The sequence below is a fragment of the Salvelinus sp. IW2-2015 genome, linkage group LG4q.1:29 (assembly GCF_002910315.2).
Source record: "Salvelinus sp. IW2-2015 linkage group LG4q.1:29, ASM291031v2, whole genome shotgun sequence".
NCBI lineage: Eukaryota > Metazoa > Chordata > Actinopteri > Salmoniformes > Salmonidae > Salvelinus > Salvelinus sp. IW2-2015.
The window spans coordinates 13,739,095-13,761,192 of NC_036842.1; the positions used below are offsets into that span (position 1 = coordinate 13,739,095).

A 22,098-nucleotide genomic window follows, 5' to 3' on the forward strand; every position below is an offset into this window, starting at 1 on the left:
GCTGAATAATTGTAATTTTACTCCATGGTTAGTTTTTAGGCTACACATCCTCCCCTCTTTCTAATTACATTACACAAAGCCTTATGTCAGACAGTTATATAACTTCAGACAGTGCAAGAGAAACCATAACACATGGTTTTCTGTTATCCAACTCTGGAGCAGAGCCATTTGGAGGGTCGGTGTCAAGTAGCCTTTCCGTCTATTTATTACATGAGCACCGGGCTTGTCTAAAAACCGAATTAGAAACGTCAAATGTTCAACTCCTCCTCCCCACTCTTAGCGCATCTGCAAACCTCCGAACAGAACGATGTGAGGTTGCGTGGAGAACATAGCAATACTGGTGCAGGTTTTTCAGGATTTAATTTGGTGTAAATTAGACTTACTTTAATGTACTTTAGTTTCAAAGTACAAATGCTAGACCACAGAAATTAAAATATTTGTAATTATTAGTCATAATCTATTTAGTTGAATTAATTGTATTATGGGCGCGTGTAAATTTGGCATTTTTTATGCGTGTGCGCACGTATGTTTATTCATTTGGATACTGCAAACTGTCCAATCTCAGCAGCATCCACCGGAGACAAGACAAGTAAATAACCAAGTGCCAGGTATACGGCAGACAATACAATGGGCGCACAATGGTAACGTTTTTAGCCTTCTGAGTCACGGCTCAGAATATCGACCACCAAAGCAAAGAGGCGCCAATAAAGAGCAGGAGAGACCTGTCACCATCATTAGAGATGGGGAAGCTAACAAGCCTTCTGACTCCTCGAGACAGTCTCCCTCGTCTACCCACACAGTGTCCAGTGCAGGAGCGCGCCCGCGCTGGCTACCACCTCAAGTTCCAAGGCCCCCGAGGGGACAGGGGCGCCAGCATCAGGATGTCCATCCAAGTGGCCATGCAGAAACCAAGGCAAATGGCACGACGAATGGGACACAGGACAAACTGTCCCCATCGCGGAGAAGAGAAGACGTGATGGCAGGGGATGATCCTTACAACCCATACAAGACCTCAGATTCAGATAATCCTTACTACAATTACTATGACGTGTACGAGAGTCCCAGGCGCAGAGAGAGACCTGGATATGGCACAAGTTACCACCAGAACGGTAAGACTGTGGACTTTTGGACAGCATGTTTGAAGGATTGGAATTTGGAATGCATTTGCTGCAGTGCCAGAATATTTTGTCCAGTAGCCTACATGTAGCTGTAAAAAGATTAAAAAGATACGGTCTGTGTCATAGTTTTTTCTTGATATTACAATAATTTGTGATTAAAACAAATATATCCCCTCTAGGTCTGCCTGATCTTGTGCCAGACGCATACTACATTCAAGCCTCCGCATATGTCCAGAGAGTTCCTATGTACAACCTCAGATGTGCAAGCGAAGAGAATTGCTTGTCAAGGTATTATTGGAACAAACTCTATGGGATTTAAAGAGAAGGTTATTGTCCAACAACTTCAAGGTGTGAGTCAGAATGTGTGTGAGTCGTAACACTTGAGTGTTTGTGGTTTTGGTTTACCCTAGAGCAGCATACACATCCCACTGGGCGCTAACTGGTTGAATCAAAGTCAACGTAATTTCAAAGTTGGAAAAATTACCCAATTGTCATACTTGAGTAAAAGTAAAGATACCTTAATAGAAAATGACTCAAGTAAAAGTGTAAAAATATTCGTTTTTTAAGTATCAAAAGTAAATGTAATTGCTCAAATATATTTAAGTGTCAGTATACTTAAGTATAAATGGGCTGTACTGGGCTTGCGTGGTCTGCGGTTGTGAGGCCGGTTGGACGTACTGCCAAATTCTCTAAAACGACGTTGGAGGCAGCTTATGGTAGAGAAATTGGCAACAGCTCTAGTGGACATTCCTGCAGTCAGCATGCCAATCGTACGCTCCCTCAAAACTTGAGACATCTGTGGCATTGTGTTTTCTGACAAAACTGCACATTTTAGAGTGGCCTTTTATTGTCCCCAGCACAAGGTGCCCCTGTGTTATGATCATGCTGTTTAATCAGCTTCTTGATATGCCACACCTGTCAGGTAAATGGATTATCTTGGCAAAGGAGTAATGCTCACTAACAGAGATGTCAACACATTTGTGCAAAAAAAATTGATAAATAAGCTTTTCGTGCATATGGAAAATTTCTGGGATGTTTTATTTTAATTCATGAAACATGGGACCAACACTTTACATGTTGTGTTTATGTTTTTATTCAGTGTATATAGGCCTAGGGTTTCAAGCATTTGTTGATTTCAAATTTAATCTTCAAGTTAATCATTAATATGTTGGTTTCATGTCTCCATCTCAACCAAATATCAAAGTTAAAGAATAGGACTAAATCAAATCAAACTTTATTTAAAGTGCATTTAAAGTTTGATTAGATTAGATTTAGTCCTATTCTTTAACTTATATTTTTGGTTGAGATGGAGACAAACTGGATATTGAATTGTGTTTGGTTGTCAATGCAACTAAATATCAACATTTGAAGGAGATGTATCGTCTGCTTGGATAGCTCCATATCTGCCACTAATTTATTCTGGCTTCAATTCCAGTTTGTTTACAAATTAATAATTTATGTATCTTGGATTCACGTCTCCATTGCAACCAAAAATCTAAGTGAATAGGACTAACTCAAATGAAATCAAACTTTAAATGTACTTTAAATAAAGTATGATTTGATTTATTCATTTTCTTTAACTGTGATTCTTGGTTGAGATGGAGATGTGAATCCAACATATAAATTATTAATTTGTAGACATACTGGAATTTGTTGACAACCAAACACAATATCACTTCTCCAATACATTAAATAGCCTATAAACTTTTTGACAAGTTAACAAATTATATGTTGGATTCAAGTCTCCAAGTAAACCAAAAATAAAAGATAAAGAATAGGATTAAGCCAGTGGCTCAGATTAAACTATCCAAGCATTAGATATCCTTTAAATGTTGGTATTTGGTAGTGTTGTCAACAAAACACAATTCAATAATATTTTTGTAATACAGGAAATAGCCTTAAATTGAGGCTATCTTACAAACGAATGTAACAGTATTTATTCTACCTTAAAATGAGTAACACATCCATGACCACATTTTGAGGTTAGCCTACTGTAACTATAAATGTCTTATGTAATCATAGAAGGTGTGTATGTTCAAGATAGCATTCAAAGGTTGTAGGTCTGTAGAGATCTTCACAATTTCTGTAATAATCTGTGCATAATCTTGAACAGCATTGATCCCTTGCACTATATAGTTTTAAATTAATCTCAACTGCTATACAGGTCATTTGGTTGTGCTATTAGATGAAGCACAGTGATACCACATTAAAGGGATAGTTCACCCAAATTACAAAATTGCATATTGGTTCCCTTACCCTGTAAGCCAGTGGTCACCAACCAGTCGATCGCGATCCAAGGCATTCCTAGTCGATTGCCAAATATTTCTGTAAAAAAAAAAGAAAAGATAACGCCTTGATAACGCCTTGGGTTCCTGTTTTTTTTGTGTATTTGTCTCGCGCTCTTGGCGGTAGATGCACCCAATTCAGCTGCCCTGCACGCCGGGTAGGTGAAGTGATCCAATGTTGAACCATTTCATGTGTCTGAAGGTACAAACTCTGCCTTCTCAGCAGGCCCGGAGAGCAAATCAAGTGCACTATAGGCCTACCGCTGGCCAATCGGATGGCTCAGATTACCATGTCTGCAGTAAAGTAGCAGGCTTAAAGAAAGCTACAGCAAAGTTGTCACTGTTAGATTTCAATTTTTTTTAAACCATGACTAGAGAGAGACTGTCAACGAACACAGCAAATAGCTGCTGTTTTATGAGTGAGTTTAAGTTCTTACTCAGCACTGTCAACACTTTTTATCCAACACTTTTATAGGCTATCAAAATGCGGGTTCTTCCTACTTCCACTCGCACTACCACCAACACTGCAGCTGTAATGAGTAGGAAAGTGTATAGATAGGTTTGCGTTATTATTAGATGAATATTTCACTTTCTCTGTTCATAGGAGTAACACCATGAATTTGTGCATGAGGCAGGAATAATGCGGTGGGACTCGAGTTTCGCCATCAGCTGGAAGACACACTTTTTGGTCAGTGTCAGCAAAGGAAAGGGAGAGCGGAGGGACGTTGAGGGGCAGACTCCAGTCTCCTATTCTCTCCCTCTGCTGAGACTGACCATCAGATGCAGGCATCATCAGCCCCGTAAATATTAAAATGTACGCTCACACAGCTGTGCCTCACAAGTAATACAACAACTGATCTATTACCAATGTGATCATATAGCCTTCCTCAAATTTGAAATGTAATTTTAAAAAATTGTGCAAACTACAACGCATTGGCAGGGCATTTCAAGCAAAGCCAATATGCAGTGATAATATATTGGGCCTATAGCGTACTGCACAAACCTCAATGGTAGAGAACTGTTTTAAATAGGTTAATGTTTCATAGGCTTACGTTTTTTAAGTTATGTAAAATAAAAATCTTAGCGTTATATCTCAGCTTGCATTTTGACTCAGAAACTGATCTTGACTTAGAAAAGGTTGGTGACCACTGTATGACAGCAATCACGATGAAAGTAATTCATGCTTTGGTTTAGTTTCCCTGGCACTCTTTCCACATGCTAACATTTTAGCATTTGTTGCACAAATCCCATTCAAGTCATGGGACCGATATAACAGTGCCAGGGACACTAAACCAAAGCATGAATTGCTGTAATAGCTTGTCCTTGGACTGCTTACAGGGATAGGAAACCAATGTGTCATTTTGTAATTTGGGTGAACTGTCCCTTTAAGTTGTTGTAATAACTGACATTGTATTACCATTTTACTTTGTTGTGCTTTTAAATGGTTGAAAGTGCAGTGATAGTGTAACGGATGTGAAATGGCTAGCTAGTTAGCGGGTACGCGCTACTAGCATTTCAATCAGTTACGTCACTTGCTCTGAGACTTAAGTAGGGTTTCCCCTTGCTCTGCAAGGGCCGTGGCCTTTGTGGAGCGATGGGTAACGATGCTTCGTGGGCGACCGTTGATGTGTGCAGAATGTCCCTGGTTCGCGCCCGTGTCGGGGCGAGGGAACGGTACTAAAGTTATACTGTTACATTGATGCTGTTGACCCGGATCACTGGTTGCTGCGGAAAAGGAGGAGGTTGAAAGGGGGGTGAGTGTAACGGATGTGAAATGGCTAGCTAGTTAGCGGGTACGCGCTACTAGCATTTCAATCAGTTACGTCACTTGCTCTGAGACTTAAGTAGGGTTTCCCCTTGCTCTGCAAGGGCCGTGGCCTTTGTGGAGCGATGGGTAACGATGCTTCGTGGGCGACCGTTGTTGATGTGTGCAGAGGGTCCCTGGTTCGCGCCCGTGTCGGGCGGACAACTAAACCAAAAATCAAACGTTGTTTTTCTATTGGAATTTGGTTGTGCTTTTAGATGGTTGAAAGCATTGTGATAACACATTGATCAACATCTCAATGAAATATTACCCAAATGTCCATTTTGAAATGACATGGTGTGCCCAGTGGGATGCATTTTGTGGATAAATAGAATCCTGCCACGAGTTGGGTGGAGTGGTAGAATTCAACAAATAATTTAAACGCTCTGCAGTTTACGTGGAAAAATCATCACTAGCCAGACTGTAAACTCATTATCAAAACTAACCCAAACAGCCATATCCTTTTTGAAAGGAACCACTCCCCCCTCTTCCAAACCTTTCCCAGAAAAGTAAGATCATACACTTTCTTAAAAAGGAGGTAGAGTGTATATGGCTTATAAATGCACTCGATCCCATTCTGTGTCCAAAGTGTATTCAGATCTGTATTCAGTTCTGTATTCAAGTGTATTGTTGATGTTGCTTTGGGAGGGCAGTTCGGCTTACAGCGCCAGAGACTATGACACCCGGATGCTGCTGAGGTTCCCACAACGTGTGAAGAACCAAGGGACGGCTGACTTCCTGCCAAGCAGACCGCGCTACTCCTGGGAATGGCACAGTTGTCACCAGTGAGTCTCTCTCAATGTCTTTTTGTCTATATGCCTTTCCACCTCGCTCTGGAAATGTGTGTTTCTCTGTCTCCGTCTCTGTCTGCCAGTTACACCAACACTCTGTTTTCTTTCACTCTTTCTTATTTCTTCTCTCTCACACACAGAGTGGATTAATGTCCATATTTTGATCATCAACATACTGGTCTCATCAGACAGATTTGTCTGGCAATATGTAGCAATGCAAAAGTCTATGTCAATGTTTTTGACTCCAATTTCCACTTCAAAATATTTGACTCCAACCCATAACTTCTGCTGCATATGAGGAATGTGATGCTGGATGTGTAGCCAGAACCTTCAGAGGGAAAAGTCTCTAACCTTGTCATAATGAATACATTCAAAAGTATCTTGATTCCAGAGAAGTCTGCATTTCACATTACCTCAGCTCATAGCTATACTCTGAAGTAAGTCACATACTGTACCAACATCAAGTATGGGGTACATATTGACCTACATCCTGCAGCTTGTTTTTGTACAACTGATTTGTAGGTCTCAGCCTCATTGACTGGACCTGTACCTGAAATCGTATAAAATGCACTAAGACCGCACTCAGTCAGCTGTATAAGGAAATAAGCAAACAGGAAACCACTCACCCAGAGGCGGCGCTCCTAGTGGCCGGAGACTTTAATGCAGGGAAACTTAAATCAGTTCTACCAAATTTCTATCAACATGTTAAATGTGCAACCAGAGGGGAAAAAATTCTAGATCACCTGTACTCCACACACAGAGACGCGTACAAGCTCTTCCTCGCCCTCCATTTGGTAAATCCGACGACAACTCTATCCTCCTGATTCCTTGCTTACAAGCAAAAAGTAAAGCAGGAAGCACCAGTGACTCGGTTTCTAAAAAAGTGGTCAGATGAAGCAGATGCTAAACTACAGGACTGTTTTGCTATCACAGACTGGAACATGTTCCGGGATTCTTCCGATGGCATTGAGGAGTACATCACATCAGTCACTGCCTTTATCAATAAGTGCATCGAGGATGTCATCCCCACAGTGACTGTACACTGTGACTGTACATACCCCAACCAGAAGCCATGGATTACAGTCAACATTCGCACTGAGCTAAAGGGTAGAGCTGCCTCTTTCAAGGTGCGGGACTCTAACCCGGAGGCTTACAAGAAATCCTACTATGCCCTGCGACGAACCATCAAACAGGCAAAGCGTCAATACAGGGCTAAGATTGAATCATACTACACCGGCTCCGATGCTCATCTTATGTGGCAGGGCTTGAAAACTATTACTGACTACAAAGGGAAGCACAGCCGCGAGCTGCCCAGTGACACGAGCCTACCAGATGAGCTAAATCACTTCTATGCTAGGCAAGCAACACTGAGGCATGCATGAGAGGATCAGCTGTTCCAGACAACTGTGTGATCACGCTCTCCGTAGCCGTCGTGAGTAAGACCTTTAAACAGGTCAACATTCACAAGGCTGCGGGGCCAGACAGATTACCAGGACGTGTGCTAAGGGCATGTGCTGACCAACTGGCAGGTGTCTTCACTGACATTTTCAACATGTCCCTGATTGAGTCTGTAATACCAACATGTTTCAAGCAGACCACCATAGTCCCTGTGCCCAAGAGCACAAAGGCAACCTGCCTAAATGACTACAGACCTGTAGCACTCACGTCCGTAGCCATGAAGTGCTTTGAAAGGCTGGTAATGGCTCACATCAACACCATTATACCAGAAACCCTAGACCCACTCCAATTTGCATACTGCCCAAACAGATCCACAGATGATGCTATCTCTATTGCACTCCACACTGCCCTTCCCTCCTGGACAAAAGGAACACTTATGTGAGAATGCTATTCATTGACTAGAGTTCAGTGTTCAACACCATAGTAGCCTCAAAGCTCATCACTAAGCTAAGGATCCTGGGACTAAACACCTCCCAATGCAACTGGATCCTGAACTTCTTGACGGGCCGCCCCCAGGTGGTGAGGGTAGGTAGCAACACATCTGCCACACTGATCCTCAACACTGGAGCCCCCCAGGGGTGCGTGCTCAGTCCCCTCCTGTACTCCCTGTTCACCCACGACTGCATGGCCAGGCACGACTCCAACACCATCATTAAGTTTGCAGACGACACAACAGTGGTAGGCCTGATCACCGACAACAACGAGACAGCCTATAGGGAGGAGGTCAGAGACCTGACCGGGTGGTGCCAGAATAACAACCTATCCCTCAACGTAACCAAGACTAAGGAGATGATCGTGGACTACAGGAAAAGGAGGACCGAGCACGCCCCCATTCTTATCGACGGGGCTGTAGTGGAGCAGGTTGAGAGCTTCAAGTTCCTTGGTGTCCACATCACCAACAAACTAGAATGGTCCAAACACACCAAGACAGTCATGAAGCGGGCACGACAAAGCCTTTTCCCCCTCAGGAAACTAAAAAGATTTGGCATGGGTCCTGAGATCCTCAAAAGGTTCTACAGCTGCAACATCGAGAGCATCATCCTGACTGGTTGCATCACTGCCTGGTACGGCATTTGCTCGGCCTCCGACCGCAAGCCACTACAGAGTGTAGTGCGTACGGCCCAGTACATCACTGGGGCTAAGCTGCCTGCCATCCAGGACCTCTACACCAGGCGGTGTCAGCGGAAGGCCCTAAAAATTGTCAAAAACCCCCGCCCCCATCATAGACTGTTGTTTCTACTACCGCATGGCAAGTGGTACTGTGCCAAGTCTAGGACAAAAAGGTTTCTCAGCAGTTTTTACCCCCAAGCCATAAGACTCCTGAACAGGTAATCAAATGGCTACCTGGACTATTTGCATTGTGTGCCCCCCCAACCCCTCTTTTACGCTGCTGCTACTCTCTGTTTATCATATATGCATAGTCACTTTAACTATACATTCATGTACGTACTACCTCAATTGGCCCGACCAACTAGTGCTCCTGCACATTGGCTTACCGGGCTATCTGCATTGTGTCCCGCACCCACCACCCACCACCCGCCAACCCCTCTTTAACGCTACTGCTACTCTCTGTTCATCATATATGCATAGTCACTTTAACCATATCTACATGTACATACTATCTCAATCAGCCTAACTAACCGGTGTCTGTATGTAGCCTCGCTATTTTTATAGTCTCGCTACTGTATATAGCCTCGCTACTGTTATTTTTCACTGTCTTTTTACTGTTGTTTTCATTTCTTTACTTACCTATTGTTCACCTAATAACTTTTTTGCACTATTGTTAGGATCCTTTAAGTAAGCATTTCACTGTAAGGTCTACACCTGTTGTATTCGACGCACGTGACAAATAAACTTTGATTTGATTTGATGTATTTCTCTGCATTGGAACAACATTTTTTTCTCACTTTTCTACCTACATGTTTGATTGAATGCCAGCCAAAGTGATGACAAAGTGATTGAGTCAGTTATTTAAACACTGATCAAACTCCATTGTCCTGCTTCTCTCCAGGCATTACCACAGCATGGATGAGTTCAGCCACTATGACCTGCTGGATTCCGGTGGGAGGAGTGTGGCTGAGGGACACAAGGCCAGCTTCTGCCTGGAGGACAGCTCCTGTGACTACGGCTACTACAGACGCTTTGCCTGCACCTCACACACCCAGGTTACCGACACAACACGTGTTGCTTTATGTCATGTTGACCAATCGAATCAAAGGGATATCCAACTTTTACTATTTTTCTGTAGCTTGTATGGCTGTTCAGTACCAGGCTATGATATCCAGCAGAGATGCTTACTTACAGTTGAATACTCTGTCTGTAATGGCATGAGAGGGCTGCTTACTGTTGTCTAATCATAGGGCCTGAGTCCAGGATGTTATGATACCTATAACGCAGACATCGACTGCCAGTGGATCGATATTACAGATGTGAAACCTGGGAACTACGTCCTGAAGGTTTGTCACAAAAACAGATGACATTATTGGCACTTTGGTGGTGAACAACGTGTCCCAAGGTATTCAAACACCAGCTCTGAGAAGCAAAAAGGCTGATTTGAAATGCCTTGACTGTGTTCGGAATCAATGTTTATCCGTCCCCTGTTGCGACTCTGTTGCAACTGTTTTAGACCACATTTTCATTGTCTTTATGAAATATGAAACATTTGTACTCTCACCCCTTTCTTTCTGTGTTTTAGATCAGTGTGAACCCCAGCTATCAGGTTCCAGAGTCTGACTACAGCAACAACATTGTGCGCTGTGAGGTCCGCTATACTGGCAACTACGCCTATGTGTCAGGATGTCACGTCTCACAGTGAGTCTTGAAACTCCTCATCTCATTCTACAAACTATTGTGCATGTTTTTTAGTGCAGGAGTCAGGAGTAGGCGTAGGTCTGGGAAACGGGCCCATGATGCTTCAACACGTGATTAATCATAACTCACATTACAAGATATATTATGCTGTGTGTGATGAAATGCTTTCTTCTTTTCTTCTCAGATATTAAGAGGGGGAAGTCATTCTCCAAACCACTGAGAAGCATTTCTGTAAAAACTCCATGACAGCCAAGAAAACGTCTTGAACAAAATGTGGGCACACATGGCTAACTGAAAATGTGTAAGAATGGTCACACTCTTGTCAAGTTGGCCTTCGTTTTTCAGGTGAACGTAAACCAAAACTCAGAGGTTCATGTTATGCCTAAGTTAAACATGTTTTTCTAAAGCCATTCTATAAGTGCAATAAACTATTAATTGAATTTATAGGTTTCAAATTGAAAGTATACTACATTACAATAGTTTAGACAGGTTTTAAATGGTGTAAATCAAATAAATGGAATTTCAGACGTTCAAAGCTCAGTGAGAGCGAGAAATTGCTTGTTTTTACATATCAATTACACAATATTCAGCACCACATTGTATGGAATCCATCTTCATTAAGAGCACAGAATGTACCGCATAGTTAGATGCTGATTTTTCAACCATGCCATTTCCCTCATCATTTTATGTGTTTTATGTCAAAAAATATCATCAAACATCTCATCCCTTTCACCCTGTTATTGTTAATATTATTATTTACATGTGCTTGCTATTAGTAGCTTGAACAGTTTAAGTCGGAAGTTTACATACATCTTAGCCAAGTACATTTAAACTCAGTTTTTCGCAATTCCTGACATTTAATCCTAGTAACAATTCCCTGTTTTAGGTCAGTTAGGATCACCACTTTATTTTAAGAATATGAAATGTCAGTATAATAGTAGAGAGAATGATTTGTTTCAGCTTTTATTTCTTTAATCACATTCCCAGTGGGTCAGAAGTTTACATACACTCAATTATGATTTGGTAGCAATGCCTTTAAATTGTTTAACTTGGGTCAAACACTTCGGGTAGCCTTCCACAAGCTTCCCACAATAAGTTGGGTGAATTTTGGCCCATTCCTCCTGACAGAGCTGGTGTAACAGAGTCAGGTTTGTATGCCCCCTTGCTCGCACACGCTTTTTCAGTTCTGCCCACAATTTTCTTTAGGATTGAGGTCAGGGCTTTGTGATGGCCACTCCAATACCTTGACTTTGCCACAACTTTGGAAGTATGCTTGGGGTCATTGTCCATTTGGAAGACCCATTTGCAACCAAGCTTCAACTTCCTGACTGATGCCTTGAGATGTTGCTTCAATATATCCACATAATTCTCCTTCCTCATGATGCCATCTATTTTGTGAAGTGCACCAGTCCCTCTCACAGCAAAGCACCCCCACAACATGATGCTGCCACCCCCTTGCTTCACGGTTGGGATGGTGTTCTTCGGCTTGCAAGCCTGCCCCCTTTTCCTCGATGGTCATTATGGCCAAACAGTTATATTTTAGATTCATCAGACCAGAGGACATTTCTCCAAAAAGTATGATCTTTGTCCCCATGTGCAGTTGCAAACCGTAGTCTGGCTTTTTTATGGCGGTTTTGGAGCAGTGGTTTCTTCCTTGCTGAGCGGCCTTTCAGGTTATGTCGATATAGGACTTGTTTTACTGTGGATATAGATACTTTTGTACCCGTTTCCTCCAGCATCTTCACAAGGTCCTTTGCTGTTGTTCTGGGATTGATTTGCACTTTTCGCACCAAAGTACGTTCATCTCTAGGAGACAGAACGCATCTCCTCCCTGAGCGGTATGATGGCTGCGTGGTCCCATGGTGTTTATACTTGCGTACTACTGTTTGTACAGATGAACGTGGTACCTTCAGGTGTTTGGAAATTGCTCCCAAGGATGAACCAGACTTGTGGAGGTATACCATTTTTTTTCTGAGGTCTTGGCTGATTTCTTTTGATTTTCCCATGATGTCAAGCAAAGAGGCACTGAGTTTGAAGGTAGGCCTTGAAATACATCCACAGGTACACCTCCAATTGACTCAAATTATGTCAATTAGCCTATCAGAAGCTTCTAAAGCCATGACATCATTTTCTGAATTTTCCAAGCTGTTTAAAGGCACAGTCAACTTAGTGTATGTAAACTTCTGACCCACTGGAATTGTGATACAGTGAATTATAAGTGAAATAATCTGTCTGTAAACAATTGTTGGAAAAACGACTTGTGTCATGCACTCAGTAGATGTCCTAACCGACTTGCCAAAACTATAGTTTGTTGACAAGAAATTTGTGGAGTGGTTGAAAAATGAGTTTTAATGACTCCAACCTAAGTGTATGTAAACCTCCGACTTCAACTGTATGTTTACAACTTAAATTCAAGGTCACTTTAGATTATTTGTATGACCCAAAGGGTTTTAAAATGATTAGATATAAGCAAGTACATACTGCGCCCGTGCTCTAAAACATTATTTGTGTTGTGAAATGCTTGTGCTTATGGTTAGTCTGCTAGCGGTCTCTTTTATCCTGTTTTGTTTGATATTTATGCAATGAAAGAAGATATAGCTGCAACGTTTTGATGTATTCCAGGAAATCTACTTGAATAAATAATTGTGACATTCATTGTGATTTTGTTTTTCAAAAATATTGATTTTTAAGCAGGTTTTCACGCAGTTGATTGATTTTAGAGTAGTCTCGCCTTGTAATAACTTTCCACCCCAGTAGATGGGAGTAGTGTGACTTTTTTGCCACTTCCATACTCTACAGAAACAAGAAGAAGAATCCATTCCAACGCTAGCCGTGGCTAGCTACCAAAGCCTCCCTATGTGTCTGCAAGTTAATATATAACTCAGGATTTTATGCATTTAGGTTCGGGTTTGTTTTGCCAAAATGCATAACGTCAGGATTTCCATTCCATCGTTCCGCTCAGAGGACAATCCGATGGAGAAAGGGTACACGGTAAGATCTTGAATGTATTCACCAGTAAGCCTCCGCAAAACAACAATCATAGCTAACATTGCAAATTTGCAACAAATGGTTGAAAACAAACCAATAGCATATTTATTAACTTTGAGTATTGTTAGCGACTCTCAAGCCAAACTGTCAACCAATGCTGCCAACTAACGTTTATTTGACGTGACTAAACCGAGTGAGAGTAGAGAAGACCCGGTTGGCGCGATCCATTCCATTTCACCAATTTTACAGACAGTAAAAACGTTTTTGACGATAACACTGCTCTTTAGTGACTTTGCTATCAAGGAAAACAACCGGGAGGTCAGGGAACGTGTTAAAGCAGTTGATTGATGTTTCACACGTTCCCTGACCTCCCGGTTGTTTTCCTTGATAGCAAAGTCACTAAAGAGCAGTTTGGTGTAATTAATGTATTTTGTTGAAAAGTTTTGTTTTAAATGGCCATGACTGTCGATTGTGAATTGATTCAAGGCATATCTCTCTGTACGTTCACATTTCCTAACCATGATGACTGTTTCTTTTCATCACCAGGTCTTTAAAATTGAGGTGCTAATGAATGGTAGACAGCATACAGTGGAGAAACGCTACAGTGAATTCCATAATCTGCATAAAATAGTGAGTTTGTGTACCACTGACTTGCACTACATGACCAAAAGTATGTGGACACCAGCTTGTTGAACATCTCATTACAAAATCATGGGGGATTAATAGGGAGTTGGTCTCCCCTTTGCTGCTATAACAGCCACCACTCTTCTGGGAAGGCTCTCCACTAGATGCTGGAACATTGCTGCGGGGACTTGCTTCCATTCAGCCAGAAGAGCATTAGTGAGGTTGGGCACTGATATTGGGCGCAGTCGGCGTTCCAATTTATCCCAAAGGTGTTCGATGGGGTTGAGGTCAGGGCTCTGTGCAGGCAAGTCAAGTTCTTCAACACCGATCTTGACAAACCATTTCTGTATGGACCTCGCTTTGTGCACAGGGGCATTGTCATGCTGAAAGGGATTTCCCCAAACTGTTGCCACAATGTTGGAAGCACAGAATCGTCTAGAATGTCATTGTATGCTGTAGCGTTAAGATTTCCCTTCACTGGAACTAAGGGCCTAGCCCAAACCATGAAAAACAGCCCCAGATCATTAATCCTCCTCCACCAAACTTTACAGTTGGCACTATGCATTGGGGCAGGTACCATTCTCCTGGCATCCGCCAAACCCAGATGGTGAATGATTCATCAGTCCAGAGAACGCTTTTCCACTGCAATGGTGGCGAGCTTTACACCACTCCAGCCGACGCTTGGCATTGCGCATGGCTGCTCGTCCATGGAAACCCATTTCATGAAGCTCCCGATGAACAGTTCTTGTGCAGACGTTGCTTCCAGAGGCAGTTTGGAACTCGGTAGTGAGTGTTGCTACTGAGGACAGATGATTTCTACGCACTTCAGCACTCGGCGGTCCCGTTCTGTGAGCTTGTGTGGCCTATCACTTCGCCGTTGTTGCTCCTAGATGTTTCCACTTCACAATAACAACACGCCATTCTAAGATGGCCCCGAAGAACATGGCTGACGTTTTACATTCTACCAACCAATTGTGCTATTTGTAATATTTTTTGCGTAACTTATTTTTTTACTTATTGTGTACACAATGTTGCTGCTACCGTCTCTTATGACCGAAAAGAACTGCTGGACATCAGAAAGTGATTACTCACCGCGGACTGGAAGAAACTTTTTCCTTTAACGAGTCTGACGAGAAGGATATCCTGCTTTCACTGGAACCACGCCTTTTGCGTGAAGAAAAGACGCCGGGAAAAGAGAACGCAGATCGGGCATCCTTCTGAGAATCCGGAGGCGAACGAGTAAACTCCCACTGCCTTCCATTCTTCTCGCTAACGTGCAATCATTGGAAAATAAAATTGATGACCTACAATTAAGATTGTCCTACCAACGGGACATTAAAAACTGTAACATCTTATGTTTCACCGAGACATGGCTGAATGAAGATACGAACAATATAGCGCTAGCAGGATTTCCCATGCACCGGCAGAACAGAGACGCTACCTCTGGTAAGACGAGGGGTGGGGGTGTGTGTCTTTTTGTCAATAACAGCTGGTGCGCGATGTCTAATATTAAAGAAGTCTCGAGGTACTGCTCGCCTGAGGTAGAGTACCTTATGATAAGCTGTAGACCACATTATCTACCAAGAGAGTTCTCAACTGTATTATTCGTAGCCGTCTATTTATCACCACAAAACGAAGCTGGCACTAAGACCGCTCTCAACCAACTCTATAAAGCCATAAGCAAAGAAGAAAATGCTCACCCAGAAGCGGCGCTCCTGGTGGCCGGGAACTTTAATGCAGTTTTACCAAATCTTTACCAGCATGTCACATGTGCAACCAGGGGGGAAAGAAATCTAGATCACCTTTACTCCACACACAGAGATGCATACAAGGCTCTCCCCTGCCCTCCATTTGGCAAATATGGCCATAATTCTATCCTCCTGATTCCTGCTTACAAGCAAAAACTAAAGCAGGACGTACCAGTGACTCGCTAAATATGGAAGTAGTCAGATGACGCAGATGCTACACTACAGGACTGTTTTACTAGCACAGACTGGAATATGTTCCGGGATTCATCCAATGGCATTGAGGAATACACCACCTCAGTCATCGGCTTCATCAATAAGAGCATCAACGACCACGTCCCCACAGTGACTGTACGTACATATCCCAACCAGAAGCCATGGGGATTACAGGCAACATCTGCATCAAGTGAAAGGCTAGAGCTGCCGTTTTAAAAGAGCGGGAGACTAATCCAGAAGTTTATAAGAAATCCCGCTATCCCCTCAGACGAACCATCAAACAAGCAAAGCGTCAATACAAAATTAAGATTGAATCCTTCTACACCGGCTCTGACGCTCGTCGGATGTGGCAGGGCTTGAAAACTATTACAGACTACAAAGGGAAATCCAGACGTGAGCTGCCCAGTGTCGCGAGCCTACCAGATGAGATAAATGCCTGTTATGCTCTCTTCGAGGCAAGCAACACTGAAGCATGCACGAAAGCACCAGCTGTTCTGGATGACTGATAAAGCTCTCGGTAGCCGATGTGAACAAAACCTTTAAACAGGTCAATATTCACAAAGCTGCTGGGCCAGACAGATTACCAGGACGTGTACTCAAAGCATGCGCGGACCAACTGTCAAGTGTCTTCACTGACATTTTCAACCTCTGCCTGACCGAGTCTGTAATACCTACATGTTTCAAGCAGTCCCTGTGCCCAAGGAAGCGACGGTAACCTGCGTAAATGATTACCGCCCTGTGGCACTCATGTCGGTAGCCATGAAGTAATTTGAAAGGATGGTCATGGCTCACATCAACAGCATCCTCCCGGACACCCTAGACTCACTCCAATTCGCATACCGCCCCAACAGATCCACAGATGACGCAATCTCAATCACACTCCACACTGCCCTTTCTCACCTGGACAAAAGGAACACCAATGTGAGAATGCTGTTCATTGACTACAGCTCAGCGTTCAACACCATAGTGCCCACGAAGCTCATCACTAAGCTAAGGACTCTGGGACTAAACACCTCCCTCTGCAACTGGATCCTGTACTTCCTGACGGGCCGCCCCCAGGGGGTAATAGTAGGCAACAACACGTCTGCCACACTGATCCTCAACACCGGGGCCCCTCAGGGGTGTGTACTTTGTTCCCTCCTGTATTCCCTGTTCACCCACGACTGCGTGGCCAAACACGACTCCAACACCATCATTAAGTTTGATGACGACACAACAGTGGTAGGCCTGATCACTGACAACGATGAGATGGCCTATAGGGAGGAGATCAGAGAACTGGCAGTGTGGTGCCAGGACAACAACCTCTCCCTCAATGTGAGCAAGACAAAGGAGCTGATCGTGGACTACAGGAAAAGGAGGGCCGAACAGGCCCCCATTAACATCGACGGAGCTGTACTGGAGCGGGTTGAGAGTTTCAAGTTCCTTGGTGTCCACATCACCAACAAACTATCAAGGTCCAAACACACCAAGACAGTCGTGAAGGGGGCACGACAAAACCTTTTCCCCCTCAGGAGACTGAAAAGATTTGGCATGGGCCCCCAGATCCTCAAAAGGTTCCACAGCTGCACCATCGAGAGCATCCAGGACCTATATAATAGGCGGTGTCAGAGGAAAGCCCATAAAATTGTCAGAGACTCCAGTCACACTATAGACTGTTTTTTCTGCTACCGCACGGCAAGCTGTACCGGAGCGCCAAGTCTAGGACCAAAAGGCTCCTCAACAGCGTCTACCCCCAAGCTTCATGAAAATTGCTACCGGACATTTACATTGACCCCCCCCCCCCCTTTGTACACTGCTGCTATTTGCTGGTTGTTTGTTACCTATGCATAGTCACTTCGCCCCACCTGCATGTCATTAGATTAGCCGTCAACTGTACAGATTACCTCAACTAGCCTGTACCACTGACTCGGTACCGGTGCCCCCTGTATGTAGCCTCGTTATTCTTATTGTGTTACTTTTTATTATTACTTTTTATTTTTGTCTACTTGGTAAATATTTTCTTCTTGAACTGCACTGTTGGTTAAGGGCTTGTAAGTAAGCATTTCACGGTAAAGTCTACACTTGTTGTATTCGGTGCATGTGATGAATAAAGTTTGATTTGACTCCACCTGCATGACGAAGAGGTCAGACGACTGGATCAGCGGTTCCATCACGTCCGCTCTGCAGATACAGCACACACCCTGCTGACTGACCACACAACACGTAGCCTCTAATACCAGTATGTACAACAGTTCTTGTGCTTACGTTGCTTCCAGAGGCAGCTTGGAACTCGGTAGTGACTTACAGTTGACCGGGGCAGCTCTAGCAGGGCAGAAATTTGACAAACTGACTTGTTGGAAAGGTGGCGTCCTATGACTGTGCGACTTTGAAAGTCACTGAACTCTTCAGTAAGGCCATTTTACTGCCAATGTTTGTCTATGGAGATTGCATGGCTTTGTGCTCAATTTTATACACCTGTCAGCAACGGGTGTGGCTAAAATTGCCAAATCCATTAATTTGAAGTGGGGTCCACATACTTTTGTGTATATTCCTGGTGCAAGAACGGAGCCCACAATACTTTCAGAACATATACTGAGCCATCATTGTCAATAATGTTATACCGCTGGACTAGGTTAGTGGGGTGATAATTAGTGGAATAGCCTTAGTCTATGGGTGAAGGATATGAAAATCATAATAGCTGGAATTAGGCTTGAGCTAGGCTTTGAATTTTTCCTCTACCCTAATCCATGCCCTGTAACCATGCTCAATTTGAAATGTGCTTCTTTCAGCTGAAGAAGAGCATAAAGCTGCCTGAGATCCCCTCTAAGCATGTACGGAACTGGGTTCCCAAAGTTCTGGAGCAGAGAAGACATGGTCTGGAACTCTACCTACAGGTAATGGAAAACACCTACAGGTTTACACGGACTATTTCCTCTAACCCATATTTTGTATCAATACAGCTCATTAAAATGGTACAATTAATTTTTTTCTTCCATTTGCTTTTGTTTCTTGTGTTCATTATTTAACAGACTATAATTATGGAGAATGAAGTTCTCCCAAAGATATTCCTGGATTTCCTCAACATCCGCCACTTTCCCTCGCTGCCAAAAACAGAAAGTTGTGGGTGAGTTTTTATACAGTGTGCCCTATATAGAACATCTCTCCTCTCCGCAAGAATAGAGTTCATGCCTTTATGTAAAAATCCCCAAACTGATTCTGAATCTTGTATGTTTTTCTTTCATTAAAGGTCATTTGAAATGGAATCTGAAGAGTCAAGGTTTGTTAAGTGATTTTGAAAGGTTAATCCATTTTGAATGTTATATTGTATTTGTTCCTATCAATTCCCTGTGTCATTTAATGTTTTCATGTGTATCTGTGTTATTGCCGTTCAACAGGCAGAAATCCGTCCGGTATTACGTAGCACCGTAATAGTTGCTCTCACTACACTGGAAGCTTAATAGGAATACGACTTTTAGATTGCGAAAACCTATATCATACATTGTCAAGTCGCTCTGGATAAGAGCGTCTGCTAAATGACTTAAATGTAAATGTAAATGTCAAATTTCAATACTGGCCGATGTCATAACTCGGGAAGATGTCTTCTCTCAAATGAGCCATTGACCATATTTTAGTGATATTCCTACCTCGAGATATTTGTAATTTAATGGAGGGTCTAGCACATTTTTCCTATTTGTCTGCTTCTTTAGTCCAGGGTGCATTGTATGGTGCAGTTGCCAGAGATATTATAAAGATATTATAGAAAGGTGATAGGAATGCAGGTTGAACATGGTGAGATTGTATACTCCTAAATTGGTAGTGCAGTTTGTTTAGGCGATTTTACAGCTAACTAGCTCCGTTACATGCTGATATTGTCTTTGGTAATATTGTGTGTAGCTACTTTTTCTAGCTAGCTAGCTCATAGAGAGCATTGCATTGTGGATTTTGTAATCGACTTGAGCTGCAACGGATTTCCACAGCGATTTTTTTTATTTTTTATTTTATGCTTCTACCAACCTTGTTATAACGCCAAAATGAAACATTTGTTCTCAAAAAATATTCTTCTCACATATTAGTGTTATTTAACACTGTAAATTAAAGGAATTAGTGGTTTTGGGTGGATTTTACCTTTGTATAGTTTGAGTTTATAGTAGTTTGTGATGTAGGTTAATTCCAAAGTATAATGTCAAAATAGCTAACTATTCGGCATAATTTTGTCAGAGGTCTGGCTTTATCAGGCTTGTGATCCTTAACCCCCTTATCCTTCTCCTTCCTGGTCTCTCTGTAGTAAACTGACCCATCAGCCAACCATGATCTACCAGCGAGACCCCTACCTGCTCCCATCCACCCACGGTAACATATCTTTACACATCTTCACACTGCCCATGAATAGACAATAAATATCGTTGCAATATTAAAGTGAGATCTCTTTGTGTAATATTTAATTATGTAAATACAATAGCTAATCATTTGAAGGGGAACCATAATATTGTATAGAACAAATCAGTTTGACCTTTTTCTCCTCATAGATACATTTTCAAATGTTGTCATAGAAGGAGTGATACATGGAATATTTTACCCAGACCTTCAACCAAGGTAGAGTTACTGTATGCCAGTTTGAAGGACTTACTACTAACTCTTGACGACAAAGGGATGATTCAGAAATGTACAACTTGTAAGCGTCTCAATTTTGTGAACATTATTCTAATAGTTGTGTGTGTGTGGATATATACAATTTTTATCTATTCATAGTCATTTTGTAGTTTGTTTCCCAGCATTAATGGATATGTTGATGAGATGCGTTTTCTGAAGTATTGTTACTCAAAGATGAACACTACTGTATCATGATCATGGTTGCAAAGGGAGGGTATGTTACTGAACATTTTAAAAGTTACCAGTAAACTACCAGAATTTGGTAATTTTCAAGGATTTTATTTAATCTACTACAAAACATCTAGTGGCCCATTTGGGTACATCAGATTATCACAGGTGTCTAATCTCTGGCCTTCTGTGTGGCCTTATCACATGTAAAATAAATAATCAACTAAGATCACTTTAAAATAAAAAATTATGACAACGCTGTCAAGGATTATCCTAAATGTTAACCATCAATTTAGTGAACAACATTGGTGTTTAATATTAAATATGCTTTTTTTCATTAACTAGGCTATTTTCTCTTGATCTATCCACTAGAAATTAATGGATACAGATATATAAAATTAATATTATACTGACACTCAAAGTTTATTAGGTACACTACCCCGTTAACGAAAATGGAGCTAAGGCATATGCATATAGACTCAGCCTTATGGACCGGCAGGCTGTATGCATCTACTAATGGTATTTCCCTAAAATGAAGGTGAGACCTCACAGTTTTACACTGTGATATGTTGATGAAATAACCTTAATAGGTCAAACGGTTAACTCTATATATTAGCTATGAATTAATGAAGGGCAACCGATCAAGTGCGTCAAACGGCTGGTTAAAAAGCTGAAATATAAAAAGGGAAGCTGAACTTGTCTGTGTAATAAGATGTCTTTTGTTTGTCTGCCTTTATCTTAGAGTGTGTGTCTCTTGTAAAGAAGAACAATGTGGTTCATTGTTGCTCTTTTTGAACGTGGGGCTGCTGCTGTAAACCTACAACAAAGGGCCATTTTAAAATGCCAGAGTTTTGATGCGACTAAAGCTCTCCAGATGTAAACTCTTAGCGGTGCTGTAATGTTCCACTGATGGTAATGCACAGTTGATACTTTTTTTGTAGAGTTTAGTTGGTCTAACATTACTTTGCACTTGTCATTCGTTAGACAATTATGGATGGTTGATACTCTAAAATATGAGGATGGTCTGGGCATTCTATTGACTAGAATTCTCTGCCATCCTTTATTTCTATCCAATGTGTTCTCTGAATTGAGACCAGGTGGACCCTGGTGAATAATTTTTAATTTGTTAAATGAAAGGTAAACTTGGGTTAGTTTAAGTCATGTATAGAACTGTCCACTTCAACTGAGATAAAATCATGCCCGGTGTTAACAAATCCAATTTTTTTTTTGTGTATCTTCCTTGTGTATATAGCATATGCATGTCCTGTACAGTATGTATCTTGTGCCATGACACCCTACCATTAAAGACACTGTGGCGTTGTACTGTAGCACTTTAGGCAGAGCACAGTAATCTGTAAAATATCATGATTAAGACAGACCGCAATAAAGCATGACACTTCAATACCGGTTTCTCTTTTTTTCTCAACTAATGAGTGAAACTTCCTGGCATTTGTGTGGACT

The 22,098-nt window shown here is 42.1% G+C and overlaps 2 protein-coding genes across 2 annotated transcripts; both read left to right on the forward strand.

Moving 5' to 3' along the window:
- Positions 1-268: 268 nt before the first annotated feature.
- LOC111961509 (protein-lysine 6-oxidase-like) lies at positions 269-12,928 on the forward strand. Its single transcript, XM_023983829.2, has 7 exons — positions 269-1,109; positions 1,298-1,406; positions 5,861-5,992; positions 9,468-9,621; positions 9,817-9,912; positions 10,152-10,267; positions 10,452-12,928. Exons 1-7 carry the CDS (start codon positions 482-484, stop codon positions 10,456-10,458), a joined length of 1,242 nt encoding a protein of 413 aa, XP_023839597.1. The 5' UTR covers positions 269-481; the 3' UTR covers positions 10,459-12,928.
- A 141-nt stretch (positions 12,929-13,069) lies between these two features.
- snx24 (sorting nexin 24) lies at positions 13,070-22,039 on the forward strand. The gene is made up of 7 exons (XM_023983830.1): positions 13,070-13,258; positions 13,802-13,885; positions 18,609-18,713; positions 18,849-18,943; positions 19,067-19,096; positions 20,105-20,169; positions 20,346-22,039. Exons 1-7 carry the CDS (start codon positions 13,190-13,192, stop codon positions 20,414-20,416), a joined length of 519 nt encoding a protein of 172 aa, XP_023839598.1. The 5' UTR covers positions 13,070-13,189; the 3' UTR covers positions 20,417-22,039.
- Positions 22,040-22,098: the final 59 nt, after the last annotated feature.

Excerpts from the sequence above, each read along its gene's own strand:
- LOC111961509 (XM_023983829.2), top strand. The coding sequence starts at position 482 with ATGGGCGCGTGTAAATTTGGCATTTTTTATGCGTGTGCGCACGTATGT. Across the intron at positions 1,110-1,297 it reads CACAAGTTACCACCAGAACG|GTCTGCCTGATCTTGTGCCA; the intron begins GTAAGACTGTGG and ends TATCCCCTCTAG. Across the intron at positions 5,993-9,467 it reads GAATGGCACAGTTGTCACCA|GCATTACCACAGCATGGATG; the intron begins GTGAGTCTCTCT and ends GCTTCTCTCCAG.
- snx24 (XM_023983830.1), top strand. The coding sequence starts at position 13,190 with ATGCATAACGTCAGGATTTCCATTCCATCGTTCCGCTCAGAGGACAAT. Across the intron at positions 13,886-18,608 it reads TCCATAATCTGCATAAAATA|CTGAAGAAGAGCATAAAGCT; the intron begins GTGAGTTTGTGT and ends TGCTTCTTTCAG. Across the intron at positions 18,944-19,066 it reads CCAAAAACAGAAAGTTGTGG|GTCATTTGAAATGGAATCTG; the intron begins GTGAGTTTTTAT and ends CTTTCATTAAAG.